The sequence below is a fragment of the Acanthochromis polyacanthus genome, chromosome 23 (assembly GCF_021347895.1).
Source record: "Acanthochromis polyacanthus isolate Apoly-LR-REF ecotype Palm Island chromosome 23, KAUST_Apoly_ChrSc, whole genome shotgun sequence".
NCBI lineage: Eukaryota > Metazoa > Chordata > Actinopteri > Pomacentridae > Acanthochromis > Acanthochromis polyacanthus.
This window is the reverse complement of record NC_067135.1, coordinates 1222010-1237972: the sequence shown is the minus strand read 5'-3', so window position 1 is coordinate 1237972 and position 15963 is coordinate 1222010. Positions and strand designations below refer to the sequence as shown.

The 15963-nt window shown below is 40.9% G+C and overlaps 1 protein-coding gene across 1 annotated transcript in view; it reads right to left on the bottom strand.

Annotated features, from left to right (window-relative positions):
* Positions 1-1437: 1437 nt before the first annotated feature.
* trpc5a (transient receptor potential cation channel, subfamily C, member 5a) overlaps positions 1438-15963 on the bottom strand; it is a 153582-nt gene continuing 139056 nt past the window's right edge. The window contains exons 16-18 of the mRNA XM_051944118.1: positions 15429-15470; positions 13212-13301; positions 1438-9563 (exon numbers count right to left, since the gene is read on the bottom strand). Of these exons, the coding sequence (XP_051800078.1) occupies positions 8556-9563; positions 13212-13301; positions 15429-15470 (1140 nt within the window). The 3' untranslated portion in view covers positions 1438-8555. The remainder of the gene's footprint in view (positions 9564-13211; positions 13302-15428; positions 15471-15963) is intronic.

Sequence of the window (15963 nt, the reverse complement as noted above, 5' to 3'; positions counted from 1 at the left end):
CCAGTTTCCCAGCAGAGGAAGGGCTTGGCCTAAATGTGGCTTCAGGAACAGGAAGAACATCTCCCCATCTTGTTCTGTCAGAAGAATCCGTCAGTCAGGAACCAGAAACACCGACTGGATGTCAATTAAACCTCAGAGAGTCTAAAAATAACCGAGCTGCAGTGCTGAGCTTCAGAGAGCACACATCTGAGCTCAGTGTCTTCAGAGGAACCAGCAGGTGTCTGGTCCTCATCAGAGATGTGGGAGTTCAGGTTGTGGATGATGGAGGAAGCTGCTGTGGTCAGAAGACAACCTCTGAGGCTGTGAAGCTTCTGTTCTCTCAGTCTGTCACCTCACATAGTTTATATTTACGTTCCATGACAGTTTAAACCCAAACGCTTCATCAGCCTCTGATAAATCTTCACTAAATCTGCTTCTCAGGTCAGTTTTTTCAGGAACGAATATTTACACGTGTTTTTCAAAGCTAGCAGCTTTTACTCAGTTTTAAAGATCATTTAGAAAAATTTTCACGTTAAAATCCAAAAATTTTGGACAACCTGGACAAATGTTGATGCTTTAAAATGCTTAAATTTATCCCCTCAAATAACTACAAACATGGCTGATTTCTCCATGAGTTGTCCATCCATCCATCCATTCTCTATACACCGCTTTATCCTCACTAGGGTCGCTGGAGCTTATCTCAGCTGACTCGGGCTGTCCAGGGGACACAGCAACTGCAACTGATGCTACAATTATAGAAATAACAGCTGAAAAGCTTCATCAGTCTCTGCTGAATCGGTCTAAATTTGCTTTTCAAACACAGAAACAAACACATTCTGACAAGCTGGAGGAGTTAAGACATGTTTTTACACTTGTCTCTCTGCTGCTACTGTGTTCTGCTTAATGAGGTTTTAACGTCCAAACTATGTTTTCATGGAGCTGATTTTATTATCATGAATAAAATCTGAAAAGAGCAGCGAGGAGACTGACAAGAGGAAGAATATCCAACTTCTGCTGGTTTTACACAAACAGGAAGCATCTCAAAATGACAAAAATGATACATAGGACTGCAAAAATGAGACACAATATGACAAAAACGAGACAGAAAACAACAAATGAGATACAAAGAAAGACAAAAAATGAGACACAAAATGACAAAAACGAGACACAAAATGACAAAAATAAGATATAAGACAACAAAAATGAAACAAAATGACAAAAATGAGACACAAAATGAGAAATATCTGTAGAATCTCCAACTTCTGCTGATTTTCCACCAACAGGAAACATCAGAACCTGTCCCAGTCATGGGACATGTCTTCATGTCTTGAAGGTTGAACAGACGACGATTATAAATGTTGAAAATCTGTCATTTCTCAGCCCAAAGACGTGTTTTATCCAGGTTAGTTTGATGAACGTATCCAGAAAAGCAAAGGAATCCAACACTGACGATAGAAGAACTTTTCTAAGGATGCCTTTATTAAAGAGTCAACAACGTGCGCTAGCCGTCCGATCTAGAAAAATAACACAGTCATACATTCATCCATGTGGAAATCCATAAAAACTCAGAAAAACAAGGACAGGGTCTCATTTTAAAGCTCAAAAATCCCTTTAGAAGCTGAGAGGGGAACCTGAATGAGGCTTTCTACCCTAAATGTTCTGTCTGGAGGAGTTTCCACCGTGTGATGAGAGGAACGGAAACGATCACGGCCTTTTTACGACTGTAGTAAAGAAGTGAAACCAGCTGATGGAGGTCTGAAATTTCACTTTTTTTAAAATCAGAAACCATTAATTAGTTCCATCTATGGTTCCTGGTCCTGGCCGTCTTCAGACTCCAGCAACATAAAGCTGGATGATGTTAAAGGTTGTTTGAGAGTCTGGTTTCTGAGAAATGGATTCGAACAGAGAGCAAGCTGAAAATAACGCCATAATAATTCTGTTAGTGCTAATGAAAGACGGTAAAAATGGCGTCACTAAAGGGAAAACTAAACATGAAGACCACTAAACCATGGATGAAGAACAGATCATGTGGAGATTCTAGTCAGCAGTAATGAAGGAAGAAAAACCATGAAGTGACTCCATGCTCTTAGAAGATCTGAGACTCAAACACAGAACTCAGAGAACCTCCAGAATCAGTTTCCTTTTAGCTCCAACGATAATACATTTATCCACAACTTCTGATTTTAAAAGGCTTTGTCCTTTTTGTATAGATGTAGATGGACATATTGGTGTATTTATATTATTATTATTACTACTGGTGATAAATGGTCGTATTTTGAAGAAGCAGGATCATTTTGGGATTAGATGAGCTTCCACTTCTTCCTGCTCCTTTTTGAGCAACTTATTCGTTTTTTTTATTGTTTTCTTTTTATGTTGAAATGTTCAAAATAAACGTACAAATCTAATTGAAACCAATAAAAACAATCTATTTTATCTAAATGGGTTAAGTGTCTGTAGCTTTAAATGAGTTGCTGCTGGCAGAAGACTCTCTCTGTCTGACGACAAACTTATGGGTGACACCACAACTTTCTACCTTCTGACTTTCCTTCTGAGGATCATTTATATGAATTAGGTCAGAGTTCTGACAATGAAAGGAGCATTTTTACACACAGCAGATACCAGGATCATCTGATAGACACGATTCACTCTGTGGTAGATTCCTATGTATTTGTTGCTCAAATAACTTTTTACACCCTGAAATTTTCCCATGTTCTGAAGTTATAAAGGCTCAAAAATATGAAACAACGTCAAGGGACTACATTAGAAAATAGTTTTACTCCAGAGTGAATCGTGTCCTATCACACATGCTGATATGAGCCTTAAAGTTTACCCAGAATGCACTGTCTAAAAAGACTAAACCCAAGATTTGTCCAGAATGATTCAAAATCTGCTCAAGCGGACTAAACTTTGGTCCACATTTCTTCAAAATTACTCAAAATGTGTCTAACATGACAAAAACTGGCTCCAAAAATGGTCAAAGTGACTCCAAATATGTTCAGAATGACAAAATGTGTCCAAAACTATCAAAAAGTTCTCTGAAATGATTCAAGAGAGGTCTTCAACAAAATGCTTCCCCTCAACAAGATTTCTCCAAAATGACCCAAAACCCGTCCAAGCCGACTAAACTTTGGTTCAAATTTGTCCAAAACTACCCAAAATGTGTTTAACATGATAAAACTTCTGTAGAATGACTCCAGAGAAAAAGAGTCTTCAAATCTGATCGATAATCATCAATCATGTTCATTATGGATGGATCAATAACTGCATGGAGATCAGAGAGACTTTACTGTTATTGATCCATCAGTGATTAATTATCCATCTTGTGTGTGTGTGTGTGTGTGTGTGTGTGTGTGTGTGTGTGTGTGTGTGTGTGTGTGTGTGTGTGTGTGTGTGTGTGTGTGTGTGTGTTTTTTTCAAAATAAAACTTGTCTCTTGCTGTAAAGACAACGTCGCCCTCGGTTTCACTCTGAGGTGAAACGTTTGAGGAACATCTCCTAGGAGTCAGACCAGAATATGATTGATCACCTGACCTGGTGGCCGTGGTTACCAGGCGATGACACACACAGGGCGGTTACCTGGGTAACACTGCTTCGTCTGCAGCCACGTGTCCTCGTGTGTCATTTAAAGTGAATATTTGAGGACAAATACAACGTTCTGGATAAGTTTTGTGATCCTTTAATGGAGCTAAAAGGTGAATATCTGTAGAGTAATCAGGGTTTAACTGGATGTTGGCAGATTTAAACTGAAATTTGATCCTTCCACGTCAAAAAGTTCAACAGAAGTAGGTTACTGTCGGCGGGTTTTAAAGGCATGTTATGTTATTTTTTTTTAAATGCCAAAATGACACAATCTATCAGAGCCAGAAAGTGTAAAGACTAAAAAATTCTTTGGATTTTCATCTTTCCAACAGTCCTCGAACTACTCATCTGCAACTTGCTGTAGGGTTAGTTGTCAAAAAATTAAACAAATTAAACAAATCATGTTTAGTAAAATACTAAATTTCTGTTCTAAAAAAATCCAGATTATTGACATTATTTATAGTTGTTTTCAACAGGTCATTTGTCTGATCTGTAATTTCACTAAACAGAAAAAGTTTCTTGTCGTCTTTGCCTCATAATGTGTTTTTTTATGCAGCTTCTGACTTTCATGGTTCTGAAAACGTTTTTTCCTTAAAACTGTGATATTTTCTCAGAATATCTGCAGATTTTCAGTCCTCCCGGTGATCATGAAGGCTTTAGCGGTTCCTCACTTTATTCTCCATGTCTTGTTTTATAATCTGCTATAAAATGAACCGTTGGTTCCAAACAGATTCTATAAAAACTAAAAATTCTGAACTCATTCATGAAAACGTAAAGAAAATACAGTTTTTCAGCTGAACTGCAGTCAGCTTTGTGCAAAACAAATAGCCAAAGAAATGCAACTTCCACTCTTAAACTTTACATTTTTGGATTTAAGATCCACTCTGCCTTTTCTTTTTGACACAATCCTCAACATTTCTGGTTTAATCTCAAACCTGCTGCTTTAATTCCTTCTTTGATTGAACACAGCATCGTTTTCAGTTTTTAGAAACGATTAAACCTCTGTCAACCTGTGACAAAAAACTGATCTAACCATCGATTCGTTAACAGCTTCATTTAAATGTTAATCCATATTTTCAAATGCAGAAGCATCCAAACTGGATTAAGAGACAAAACACAACAATCTGGAAGCACAAGATTACACTTTAACTGTTTCTGTCTTTGCTAAAGTAGAAATACTGAACGGAGCAGCTTTAAGAAGTGGAAAGAAGATAGGTAGAAGACGCCATAAACCGAGGACCTGCTCTATTTCAAAAATCAGCATAAAGACGGTATACGGGACAGAGTTAGTGCTGTAAAATAAATGTAGAAGAGACAAGATGCTGCCTGCAGGAGGTCAAATCATGAGGATGATGATTATGATGGTGGTGATGATGAAGATGGTGATGATGATGATGAAGATGGGGATGGGATCTCAGTGGGAAGATGATTTCTAACTTCTCTCCCGTGGATGGAACCTTTTCTAACTAAATCTGTCATTTTTAAGCTCCTTCACCAGAACTTTTAGCATCACTTCTTTTCTACCAGATCTAGATCTAGATCTGTGAATCTGGTTCTACTCTTGCTGGCTGGAGGTGGAATGACATGAGGCTGACGTGTTGTCGTCGTCTAGCGTTGCCGTGACGCCCAGCAGCGTTCTGGACGCTCTGGTTGCAGGATGCTGATCGACTGACGGGGTTTCCATGGTAACGCCGTGACATTTCAGGACGCTGATTCATGGAGGAGCTTTCTGTCGCCAAGACGGCTGGAGGTGGATCTGCTGCTGAACGAGACGAGGACGAGACCGGACACGAGATGAAAAAGAGACAAAAAGACCAGATGAGTTCATCCAGGAGCCTCTCATCACACGGAGGGGTCTGCACGTAACGGTGGGTTTCATCACGCATGCATAAATCTCTACTGTCACCGCTGATAGATTCACCAGAGGACAATTCATCAGCCTCTGCTCCTGCCAACCTGCTAGAAGTCTCTGAGACGAAGAATCAAATCAGAATGAAACTCTGGAGAAAGTTCCCTTAAAACAGATTACAAAGAAAGAAAGAAAGAAAGAAAGAAAGAAAGAAAGAGCTTCATCCATCTGACCTCCACGTGGTCACCTTCATCCAATCATCATCCATCCATCCTTCCATACATCCATTATCCATCCATCATCCATCAAATCATCCATTCATCATCTATTAAATCATCTATTCATCATCCATCCATCCATCATCATCCATCCATCCATCCATCATCCATTCATCATCCATCATCCATTAAATCATCCATCCATCCATCCATCCATCATCCATTCATCTATCATCCATCCTCCATCCATCCATCATCCATCCATCCCTTCATCTATTATCCATCATCCATCCATTGTCCATCCTTCCATCCATCATCCATCCATCCATCCCTCCATCCATCCATCCATTATCCATCCATCCCTCCATCCATCCAACCATCATCCATTAAATCATCCATCCATCCATCTGAGCCGAGTTCTGCTCGAGGTTTCTTCCCTGTTAAAAGGGTGTTTTCCTGCCACTGTCTCCTTTGGGCTTGCTCTGGGGGTCAGGCATTTGGGTTCTGTAAAGCGTCTTGAGACAATTTGACTGTAACTGACGCTATATAAATAAAATTGAATTGAATTGAATCCATCCGTCATCCATCCATGATCCATCCATCCATCATCCATCATCTATCATCCATCCATCCATCATCCATCCATCATTCATCCATTTATCATCCATCTATCATCCATCCATCCCTCCATCTATTATCCATCATCTATCCATCTATCATCCATCCATCCATCATACATTCATTCATCCATCATTAATTAATTCATTCATTCATCCATCATCCATCCATCCATCATCCATTCATCCATCCATCATCTATTAAATCATTCATCCATCCATCATCCATCCATCCTCCTCACATTAAACACCATTATAAATGTTATTCTCCAGGTTAAAGTGTACTTATTAAGGAAGAGCTGAACGAGAAGCCAGAATACCGCAGGCGACTCAAATAGAAGCAAACACAGTCTTCAGAAACCAGAATAGTCCTCGTTATTATTATTATTATTCCAAGTCTCTTATTATTGTTATTATTATTACTAGTATAACTGTGAGTAGGATAAAATAAAGTTCCTTGGCCCTTGTTGCTGCAGAGAGAGGGAGCAGAGCAGTTAAATCCTTCATCTTATTGTTATTCCATTCACCAGTGAAAGTTCATTTACGCTCAGCTGAAGGTAAAAAGGGTAGTTCCACTCACATCCCAGGGGTCTGAATGAAGGATTTAATTCCATTTTTATTCCGTTAAAGTTTACTTAAAGGGAAAGACGTGCGTTGAAGCCAAACGGGGGACGGTGTTTCCTTTCTGGGAAAAGTCGCTTTGGCTCCAAGTGATTCCAGAATAATCATGCGATGTGTTTGAATCTCCCAGAGAACAGAAGAAAAATTTGTTTGTCCTTTTTTAGAACGCCCTCCTGCATGGAAACAGCAGACGTTTATGAAGAAAGTTGAACAGGAATAAGATGAACACGCGCTTATAAAAAGAAACTGACCTTTATTGTGGTATGAACTGTTAAATCTCTCATTTATACTGTAGGAAAAAGATCATGTAATTTCCAATCTTTCTTGAAAGATTTTGGTGAAAAGAGGCAAGAGTTTGACGTTAAATGGCTCAGAAAGGCTCCCCAAAGACCCATTTATATGATATTTATTAGAGGGGATTTAAATATTCCTGCTTCGACTCAGTGAGTTTTAATAAACGTAACTTTTCACCCAAAATAAATGTTTTCCAGAAACCTTCATCTGGAATTTAAATCCTTTGCAGAGCTGAAGATGAATTTTGTTTTTTTCCACCTGATAAGATCTTCTTTCCTTTTCCTGCATTTCACCAAATCAGAATAAGATGTAAAAAAAACCAACAAAAAAAAAATCCTCATTCTCCGATTATGTAACTTTTCCCATCATTTCTAAGCAGCTTTATGGACGTTGGATGTGTTTATTTGCTGTTTCTGGATGAAATCTTGTCTGAGGCGTAAATAAATGACCAGGACCCGAAAGGATTATTTATTCTCCCACATCTCCCCTGGACTGTTAATCCCTTTCACATGGGATTTAAAGTTAGATAGCTAGCTAGTTTTTACACCAGCAGGTTAGCTCCTGAGCTCTTTCGTAAGTACATCTATTACAATTAAAGCTCTCTAGCCATTACCTCCTACAGGAGTCTGTCTTGTGGCTCCAAAATACCCACAAAGATGGCTGCCTATAAGGACTCATTAGCATGTTAGCTAGGTAGCTAATTAGTATCTGGCATTGGTACTGAACTGACAGGAAAGGACAGTGAGGGGTATAGTAGAAGGACAACGCCTTTTAGCTCTTATTTTGGGGCAAAGTCACCAAATTTTTTAGGCGTTTTTGTATTTGGATTTGACTACTGAATCTGTATGAGTAGTGTTTTTTATATCCTGCTGACCTTTCAAAGGTCATCAGTAAGGGGTCTGGTGGTGTTAGCCCAAAATACCTGCTTAGCGATGGTACCAAGATGGCAGCAGGTTAGCTAGGGTAAGTGGCGATTTGATATCCTGTTGTGGTTATGATTCTCTCCCCGTTTAGTTAGATTGGAAATTGTATTGATAGCCCAAAGTAAGTCATGCAGTGGTGAGATATAGCATGTTAGCTTGGTAGCTAACCTGTACCCGCTGCTGGTTTTGAACTGACAGGAATGGACAGTGGTGGCTATGGATTGTAATTCCCAAACTGTCTCCATGAACGTCTGCCATTTCAGGATCCCCTCTGTCCGCAACAACCGACCCTCAGAACCTGCTCCGTTCTCAGAATGTGGCGTACCAGAATTCCAGGATGTTGAATCCGACCAGCCGAGTCCGAGAACGGATCCCGCCAGAATCCCGCTCCTCTCTCCCCGCCTCTCTTCATCCTTGTGTGAATTCAGCCATTTGGAAAACAAAGAAAGAAAAGCAGCTTGTCTGTGGGCTGTCTCCTATAGCTGCGTGGTGACAGAGTCCTCTATGACCTCACAGCTGTCCTCTATGACATCATCACAGGGTCCCACCCACCCACCCATCATCATTACCCCGCCGCTTCCTCCTCCGTCCACGCTGCCCTCGCCTGCTCCGCCCACGCCTCCGCCCTGGAAAACGTCCTCGCTGGAGTCCAGGAGGCGCGAGCTGGACTCGGACATGTTGGAAGCACAGTGCAGGGATTGGCAGGGGCACGGCGGTGGCAGCGCCAGCAGTGATTCCCGCCCGTTCGTCCTGGAGAACGCCGGGTTGGTAATGTCGACGGAGCGGCCCACCTCGTTCAGGTGAGTGTCGCTCCTAGTCACGTCGCTGAGTCCGAAGTCGGAGTGGCTGCCCAGGGGGCGGAGCAACCCGTCGGAGATGGTGTAGGAGGGCGGGGACTGCAGCGGCATGGGCGGGGCTTTGCGTTTGGAGCGGGAGAACAGGTAGGATAGGCGTTTGAAGGAGTCCGTCTTTGCCCCCGGAGCCGAGAGGCGCTGCAGGCGGCTCCGGGTGCGAGCCAGCGAGGAGGACAGTGAGGAGGAGAAGGACGAGGACGGCGAGGGGAGGACGGCGGTGGTGGATGGAGAGATGATGGTCGTCTTCAGCCCGTTGCTCTTTGGTTTCCCCTCCTCGTCCTCCTCCTCCTCCCCCCATCCGATGCCCTCCTCCAGCTCGCCCTCCTCGCTGTCGCCGCCTCGTTCTATCCGGGTCATCCCAGAGATGGAGCGAACCAGCGCCGACACACCGAGCGTCGGTGTCGGCCCCGTGTCGTCCTCCGTCGGGGTCATGAACGTCACGCTCTTCGATTTCGGGATGCCGACTCCGCCTCCGCTGCCGTCGCCCGATTCGCTGTCGTCCTCGGAGGCCGCGGCGCCGTCGTCTTTAGCCGTCTCGCTGGAGGAGGAGTAGTGTCGTCGGGGAGGACGCCGGTTGCCGAGGAGATCCAGGACCTCATATCGGAAACTGGAGATGTCCTGCTTCAGCTCCTGGAGAAAAACAAAGAAAAGTAATCAGATTGATGTTGGGTCACTGGATTAAAACTCTGTCAGATCTTCTCCTCTGACCTCCACAGAACCAGATGAGTCTTTATCTACAGTAACTTTATTTAATGAAGCAAAGTTTTACCTTCAAACTATGAATATTTTCAGATCTACAGACCCTTAGAGGACTAAAGGTGGTCCAGATTTATCAGTTATTTAGAGATAGATAGAGATATAAACTTTATTATCAGATCAGAGACTCAAAATTAGTTTTACATGTTTGGGAACTCCGCCACCCACAGACACAATAACACTTGACAGACATTTAACATTAACATTTAAGACCACTCGCCCTGGACAAATTTATTTATTTCTGAGAGAGTATTATGCAGGTTTATCTACCAACAGGGCACCATGACAAAAACTTCTGTGGTGGTTAATGGTTTCAGACTAGAGCTTAAGGACAGCGTTGGTGTATTCAAATTAGTTGTCATGACGATGACATGTTGATGGATTAAAACAAACAACATTTGGAATATCGTCAGCTGTATTTTATTCCTGCTATCGATTAAGCGATGGTTGGTTGATAATCTAGGGGCGGCATGGCTCAGTGGGTAGAGTGGCCGTCTTGCAACAGGAAGGTTGCCGGTTCGATCCTCGGCCCGTCGTGCTCATGTCGAGGTGTCCCTGATCAAGACACCGAACCCCTAATTGCTCCTGATGGGTCATGGTTAGCGCCTTGCATGGCAGCTTCTGCCGTGAATGTGTGTGTGAATGGGTGAATATGACATATCATGTAAAGCGCTTTGGATACCTTGCAGGTATAGTAAAGCACTATATAAATACAGACCATTTACCATTTAATCTGGAGACCACTGATTAACAGGACTGTTTAAATTTGCACCCCAAACTGCTTCCAGTTCAGTTCCATACTGGGTCATTCCATGAAGCTCATCCGATACCAGGATCTTCTTCTAGACATGCTTCACTCCACTAACCCTAACCCTATGTACATTTGACATCAGAGCTGGTCTGAGAGTCTTCAGATTCTCCTGTGATGGTGTTCAGTTCTGGTTTCCATCCTCAGACTGTGAACAACAGTGATGATGTGTAATCTGCAGGAATTATCAGGGGTCTTTCAGTCAATAGAAGCTTGAATTTTAGATTTTGCGAGTGACAAACAACAAAACATCTGGATGCAGAAGGAATCGGGTCCAGGTTTGGTTGTTTTTATATTGAATAATCTGGTTTTATTCAGTTTAAACAAACTCTGGAGCAGATGTGTGACATTCAGGGGAAAACGAGAAGGAAGAACCAGAGCGAGCGGAGAAGAGGGTGAGGAGGGTAAGGAGAGGGTGAGGAGGGTGAGAAGAGGACGAGGAGGGTGAGGAGAGGGTGAGGAGGGTAAGAAGAGGACGAGGAGGGTGAGGAGAGGGTGAGGAGGGTAAGAAGAGGATGAGGAGGGTGAGGAGGAGGTTGAGGTTGAAAGAAATAAGAGGAAAAGGATGAATGATGGAGTAATGCAGGAGTGAGAAGAGAGAAATACAGGATTATTTCACTCAAGTCACTTTAGTGGCAGCTCATATTAAACCATTTTAAATGGTTAAATTCTTCTTTATTTTTTAATAAGAATTAATATTTGTCAAAAAATCTGTTCTGAAGAGTTGTCTGGGATGTATTTTTGCACATGTATGGTAATTTATAATCTGTTTTAGAATGATTAATACATGTATATAAGGAAAAGGATTTCTGTTTTCTCCATTTCCTCGTCCATCTTCATCAACATAAATCCACCACATTTTCTAACATCATAAACTGTCACTGTTCTGTTTCCTACAGAGGTCCATCCACCATCTAATATTTGGTTCATTCTGACATAATGCTGACGGTTAAATATCTTTCGGAGTCTTTTTAGTGGTGAAAACAGAAAAATTCAGCCAAAAATATTTAACAGAACTCAGTTTTGGGTCCCAAAACCTGAGCTGATGGTGTAGAAAGCGCGACCCAAACGTCCCTGTTGGTGTGAATCTGGATCATAAGTCCCAAAAAGACAAACTCCACTTCTTTATTCATCTGGCTGAGAAGACTACAAGTTTGAAAATGAGAAATACCTCATCTCTGTTTGACCACATTAACTACGACGAGCAAAACACACCTGAAGCCCTGAAGCAAACTATCAGTGAGCGTTAAAGGAGTAAAAACAGACGATATCTCTGCTTCTGTGGTGTCATTTCATCTGCAAACTGTCTTTTAGTCTTTAACTAATTTCTCAAATGACTTAATATGTCTTTTTCTGAACATTTGGAGTCTGATTAAAGACAAACTCTGATGTTGGATCCTCAAAATGGACTCAAATCCAATATGTGACATTTCTAAAAAGCAAACACTTGTGCTTTGTTTTAATCTTTCATGTTTTTACAGTACACCTGACATCAGGGATGTTTTAATAGATTTTAAACTACCCAGAGATGTTCTACTGCATGATTAAGAAGCTTTCCTTTAGCATGTTAGCTAAAGGAAAGCTTTGTGGATTTCTCTTCAGAAAAAGCAGACTGATAAATGAGTGATTGTTTTGTGGGAATGACAGGATGAACTTGAGCCAGACTTGCAGTACATCAGCCTGTTTTTTAGGAGCCATCTGGGGACATTTTATTTGCATTCGGATCACGTGCAGCTCGGTTTTGCCGGCAGCTTTTACAGAACATTTACATAAATGTCTGCACACGCTGCTGAAACACACAGAGCTGCAGACAGAAACCAGAACTGGGATGGTTTGGTTCTCCGTGTGGATCTGAACATCGGACACGTGATTCCACTGCTGAGTGATTCCTTCAGCTCACGTTACTTACACTCTTTGAACATTAACTGGACCGGAGTGAACAGCGACGGTGCACCTGATGCTGCTCTGAAGTAAAACCCAGAGCAGGTTTATACTTTACTTTTGGACAAGTTTTGAGTCATTGTGGACAAATTTATTATCATTTTCAACAAGTTTTATGTCAGCTTGGATCTTTTCTCATCATTTTGGATCATTTTTGAGTCATTTAGGACAATTTTGAAGTCATATTGGACAAGTTTCGAGTCATTTAGGGCATATTTCATGTCATTCTGGACTCATTTTCTGTAATTAAGGATCATTTTCAAGTCATTTTGAACAATTTTTGAGTCATTTTGGACAATTTTTGCATCGTTTTCAACAAGTTTTATGTCAGCTTGAATCTTTTCTCGTCATTTTGAATCGTTTTTGTGTCTTTGGCATCATTTTCGATTCATTTAGGACAAATTTCAAGTAATTCTGGACTAATTTTATGTAATTATGGATCATTTTCGTGTAATTCTGGACAGGTCAATATATAATTGCAGGACTTTTTGTATCATAGTTGACATTTTAGTGATATCCAGTCATTTTTTAATAATAAGTGATTGTTTCCATGATAAATAATGATGGAATTTTTAAAAACACGATCACAATGAACATAAAAACATTAGTTTTTTTACTTTTAATAAAAATGTATGCAGATATATCCCTTGGACTCAGTTCTAGATTGACCCGGATACACACACAAACAGCAGGAGCAGCGTTTGAGGAGCGTCGCCTCTCGTCTTTGGGCTCCAAGTTACCATGACAACGGCATCCCATCCCCGGTCACTCACCTTAAAGTTCTCCTCCGTCAGCCCCTCGTCCGTCTTGGCACTGCGGATCATGGCCGCCACGTATCTCTTCACTAGGTTCCGGATCACCTCCTGTTGGAGACAGTTGCCATGGTTACTCCTTCTGTTTTCTGTTCTCGTTGCTTTTTTAAATCCCGTCGTTATTTTTTATTTGGGCTGTTCTTTGTATCACCGTCAGTCACTTTAAAGAGGGAGGCATGCTTTTTGTCCTGCATGTTTCCATTAAACTGAAGATCTGGTTGGAGTTTGGAGCTAAAAGTGGTTCAGAGTAAACACAGTTTTAGTGTAAATTTATTCCTACTAGTCAGTCCTTTCTGTCTGAATACACAGAAAAACCTCTGAGTTACCTGAAGCAAACTTTAAATCTGTTGATTCTAACAGAAATTCTATGTTTGAAAAGATAAATATATACATCATTCCAAATACATTTCAATCCAAAGACATTTTCACTACAAATTGGGACAGAAAAATCACAGAATAGAACATAAAAATCAAAAACAAAGCAAGAATTCAAAGCTCTCATTAGATCTTTGAATGCACGTTTGAGAAATTAAATTCTTCTTCCGGCCACTGAGGATCAAAAAGTTAGTTTTTCATAAAACTGAAAAAAACCTAAATCAAATCAAACGGCTGTTTAGTCTTTCTTAACTTTGGATAAAATTACTCTTTTCCTTTAAAGAGATAGAAACTTTTTCACTATAAACTAAAGCAAAAAAAAGCACAACATGCTGCATAAAAATCACCAGAATGCAGGAATGTTTAGTGTTTGATGTTCTCATGAGGTCCTTCAATGCAAATTGGAAAAGTTAATTATTCTTCTTCTGGCCACTGAGTTTAAAAAGGAAATTTAGCATGAACCTGAAATATCGGAGTGTGCAGATGAGCCAAAGGTGGTTTCCTTTTGATGCACTAAAGTTGGTTAACTCCTGGAAAACTCTGATGATTGATATAGTTAAGGCTTTATCAATAGTTGGGTTTTGTTAGATGTTTAAATGAGCTTTCTGCGATGATTTTTTTTATCGTATTGTTGCTTTAGGTTTAGATTTTTAAAGTCCAGGCAGGTCCAGCTAACTTCCTTTATTCAGAAATGATTAGAAAATATGTTTTAAGCCTCGGATTGTTCAAAAACTCCCTGCAGGAAGCGACTTGTTGTGCAGGATTTGAAATGTTATTGTCTCATAACGTTCTCAACCAATCAGGCGGCTCGCCCTCATCGATTTACAAACCAGAGACACACTCCTCCAGAATTTGGTGCTCAGTGGGAGGCGACTGAAACCTGACACACTCATACACACAACATGCACGCACAGATACACAACACACACACCGATACACAAAACACACACCGATACACACACACACTGATACACACACACACTAAAACACACACACACACACACACACAGAGCTTCCTCCCACAGTAACACATGTGATGCCAAACAGGACACTCTGGCAAGCTGTCACTCTCCACCTCTGCCAAAACACACACACACACTGATACACACACTGCTGTAACAATCCTATGAACACACACACACTCTGATACACACACTGCTGTAACAATCCTATAAACACACACACACACTCTGACACACACACTGCTGTAACAATCCTTATAAACCAGGACACACTCCTTGCTGCCAAACACTGAGTCCTGGCGCTGCTGGGAGGACTAAAGGCCAGCGCTGAGGTGTCAAAGACGCTCTGATTGGCTGCACTGATTCCTGCTAAGAACTGGACATGAAAACGACGTTACGGCTGCCAAAGACGATTCTGTTAGAGAAGAAGGCTTCAGGACGACGCTCGCTGTCAGAAAACTCTCAGTCATCCTCAGAATGAACACATCAAAATGTTCAACAGATAAAAAGTCAGAAGATGACTGACGTTACTGATGAATGAGTCTAAATATTAGGGTTCAGATCCATCACTGTTATTTATGGTGTGAATTTACATGTTAGGGATTAAAACTCTATGAAAAACTGCATAAAATAAAGTTTTATTGAACTTTGACACACATTAACCCTGAAAAACCCACTGTAGCAGAAAGACAACAACATCAGTTTTATTTTTGAATAATTTTTTTCGACTACATATATATATATATATATATATATATATATATATATATATGTACATGAGCTGTCAGGTAGAGACACAGACGCACCTGTAGAAACACAGAGTTAATGAGCAGGTACTGACCTGGTAATGCTGATTCTGGATCAGGCTGTCAGCATGACGCTCCTGCAAAGACAAGAAGAACAGATCACATTAAAAACATAAAGTTTCTGCTTCTTTTTCTTCTTCCTCCCCATCCTGTCAACCCTCTGGTTCTCCCTGACCCTGAAAATGATGAGAAAATGTAGAAGATGAGAGAAGATAAGCCCTTATTAATCCCACAGGGAGATATTTGCAGTGTTATGGAGAGAAAAGATAGTAAGGAAATGAAGTGCAAAAACCAAAACATACATGAGTACCACTTATAGAAATAATAATAGTGCATGTCAGTGGTTGATTCATGAATAGAAAAACTGACGGAAATATTAATATAGCACACATTTCACACAAGTAAAAAATACCCATGTAGCTTCAACAGCACTGAACCAAACCCTACAATATTAGTGTTCAGACTGAGACACCTGGATGGATTTAAACTGATCTGGTGTCAGTTTTTACCAGAACTCAGCCCTGAAAATGTCATGTTTCTACCTGCTGTACAGATGAAGTGATGAGTCCA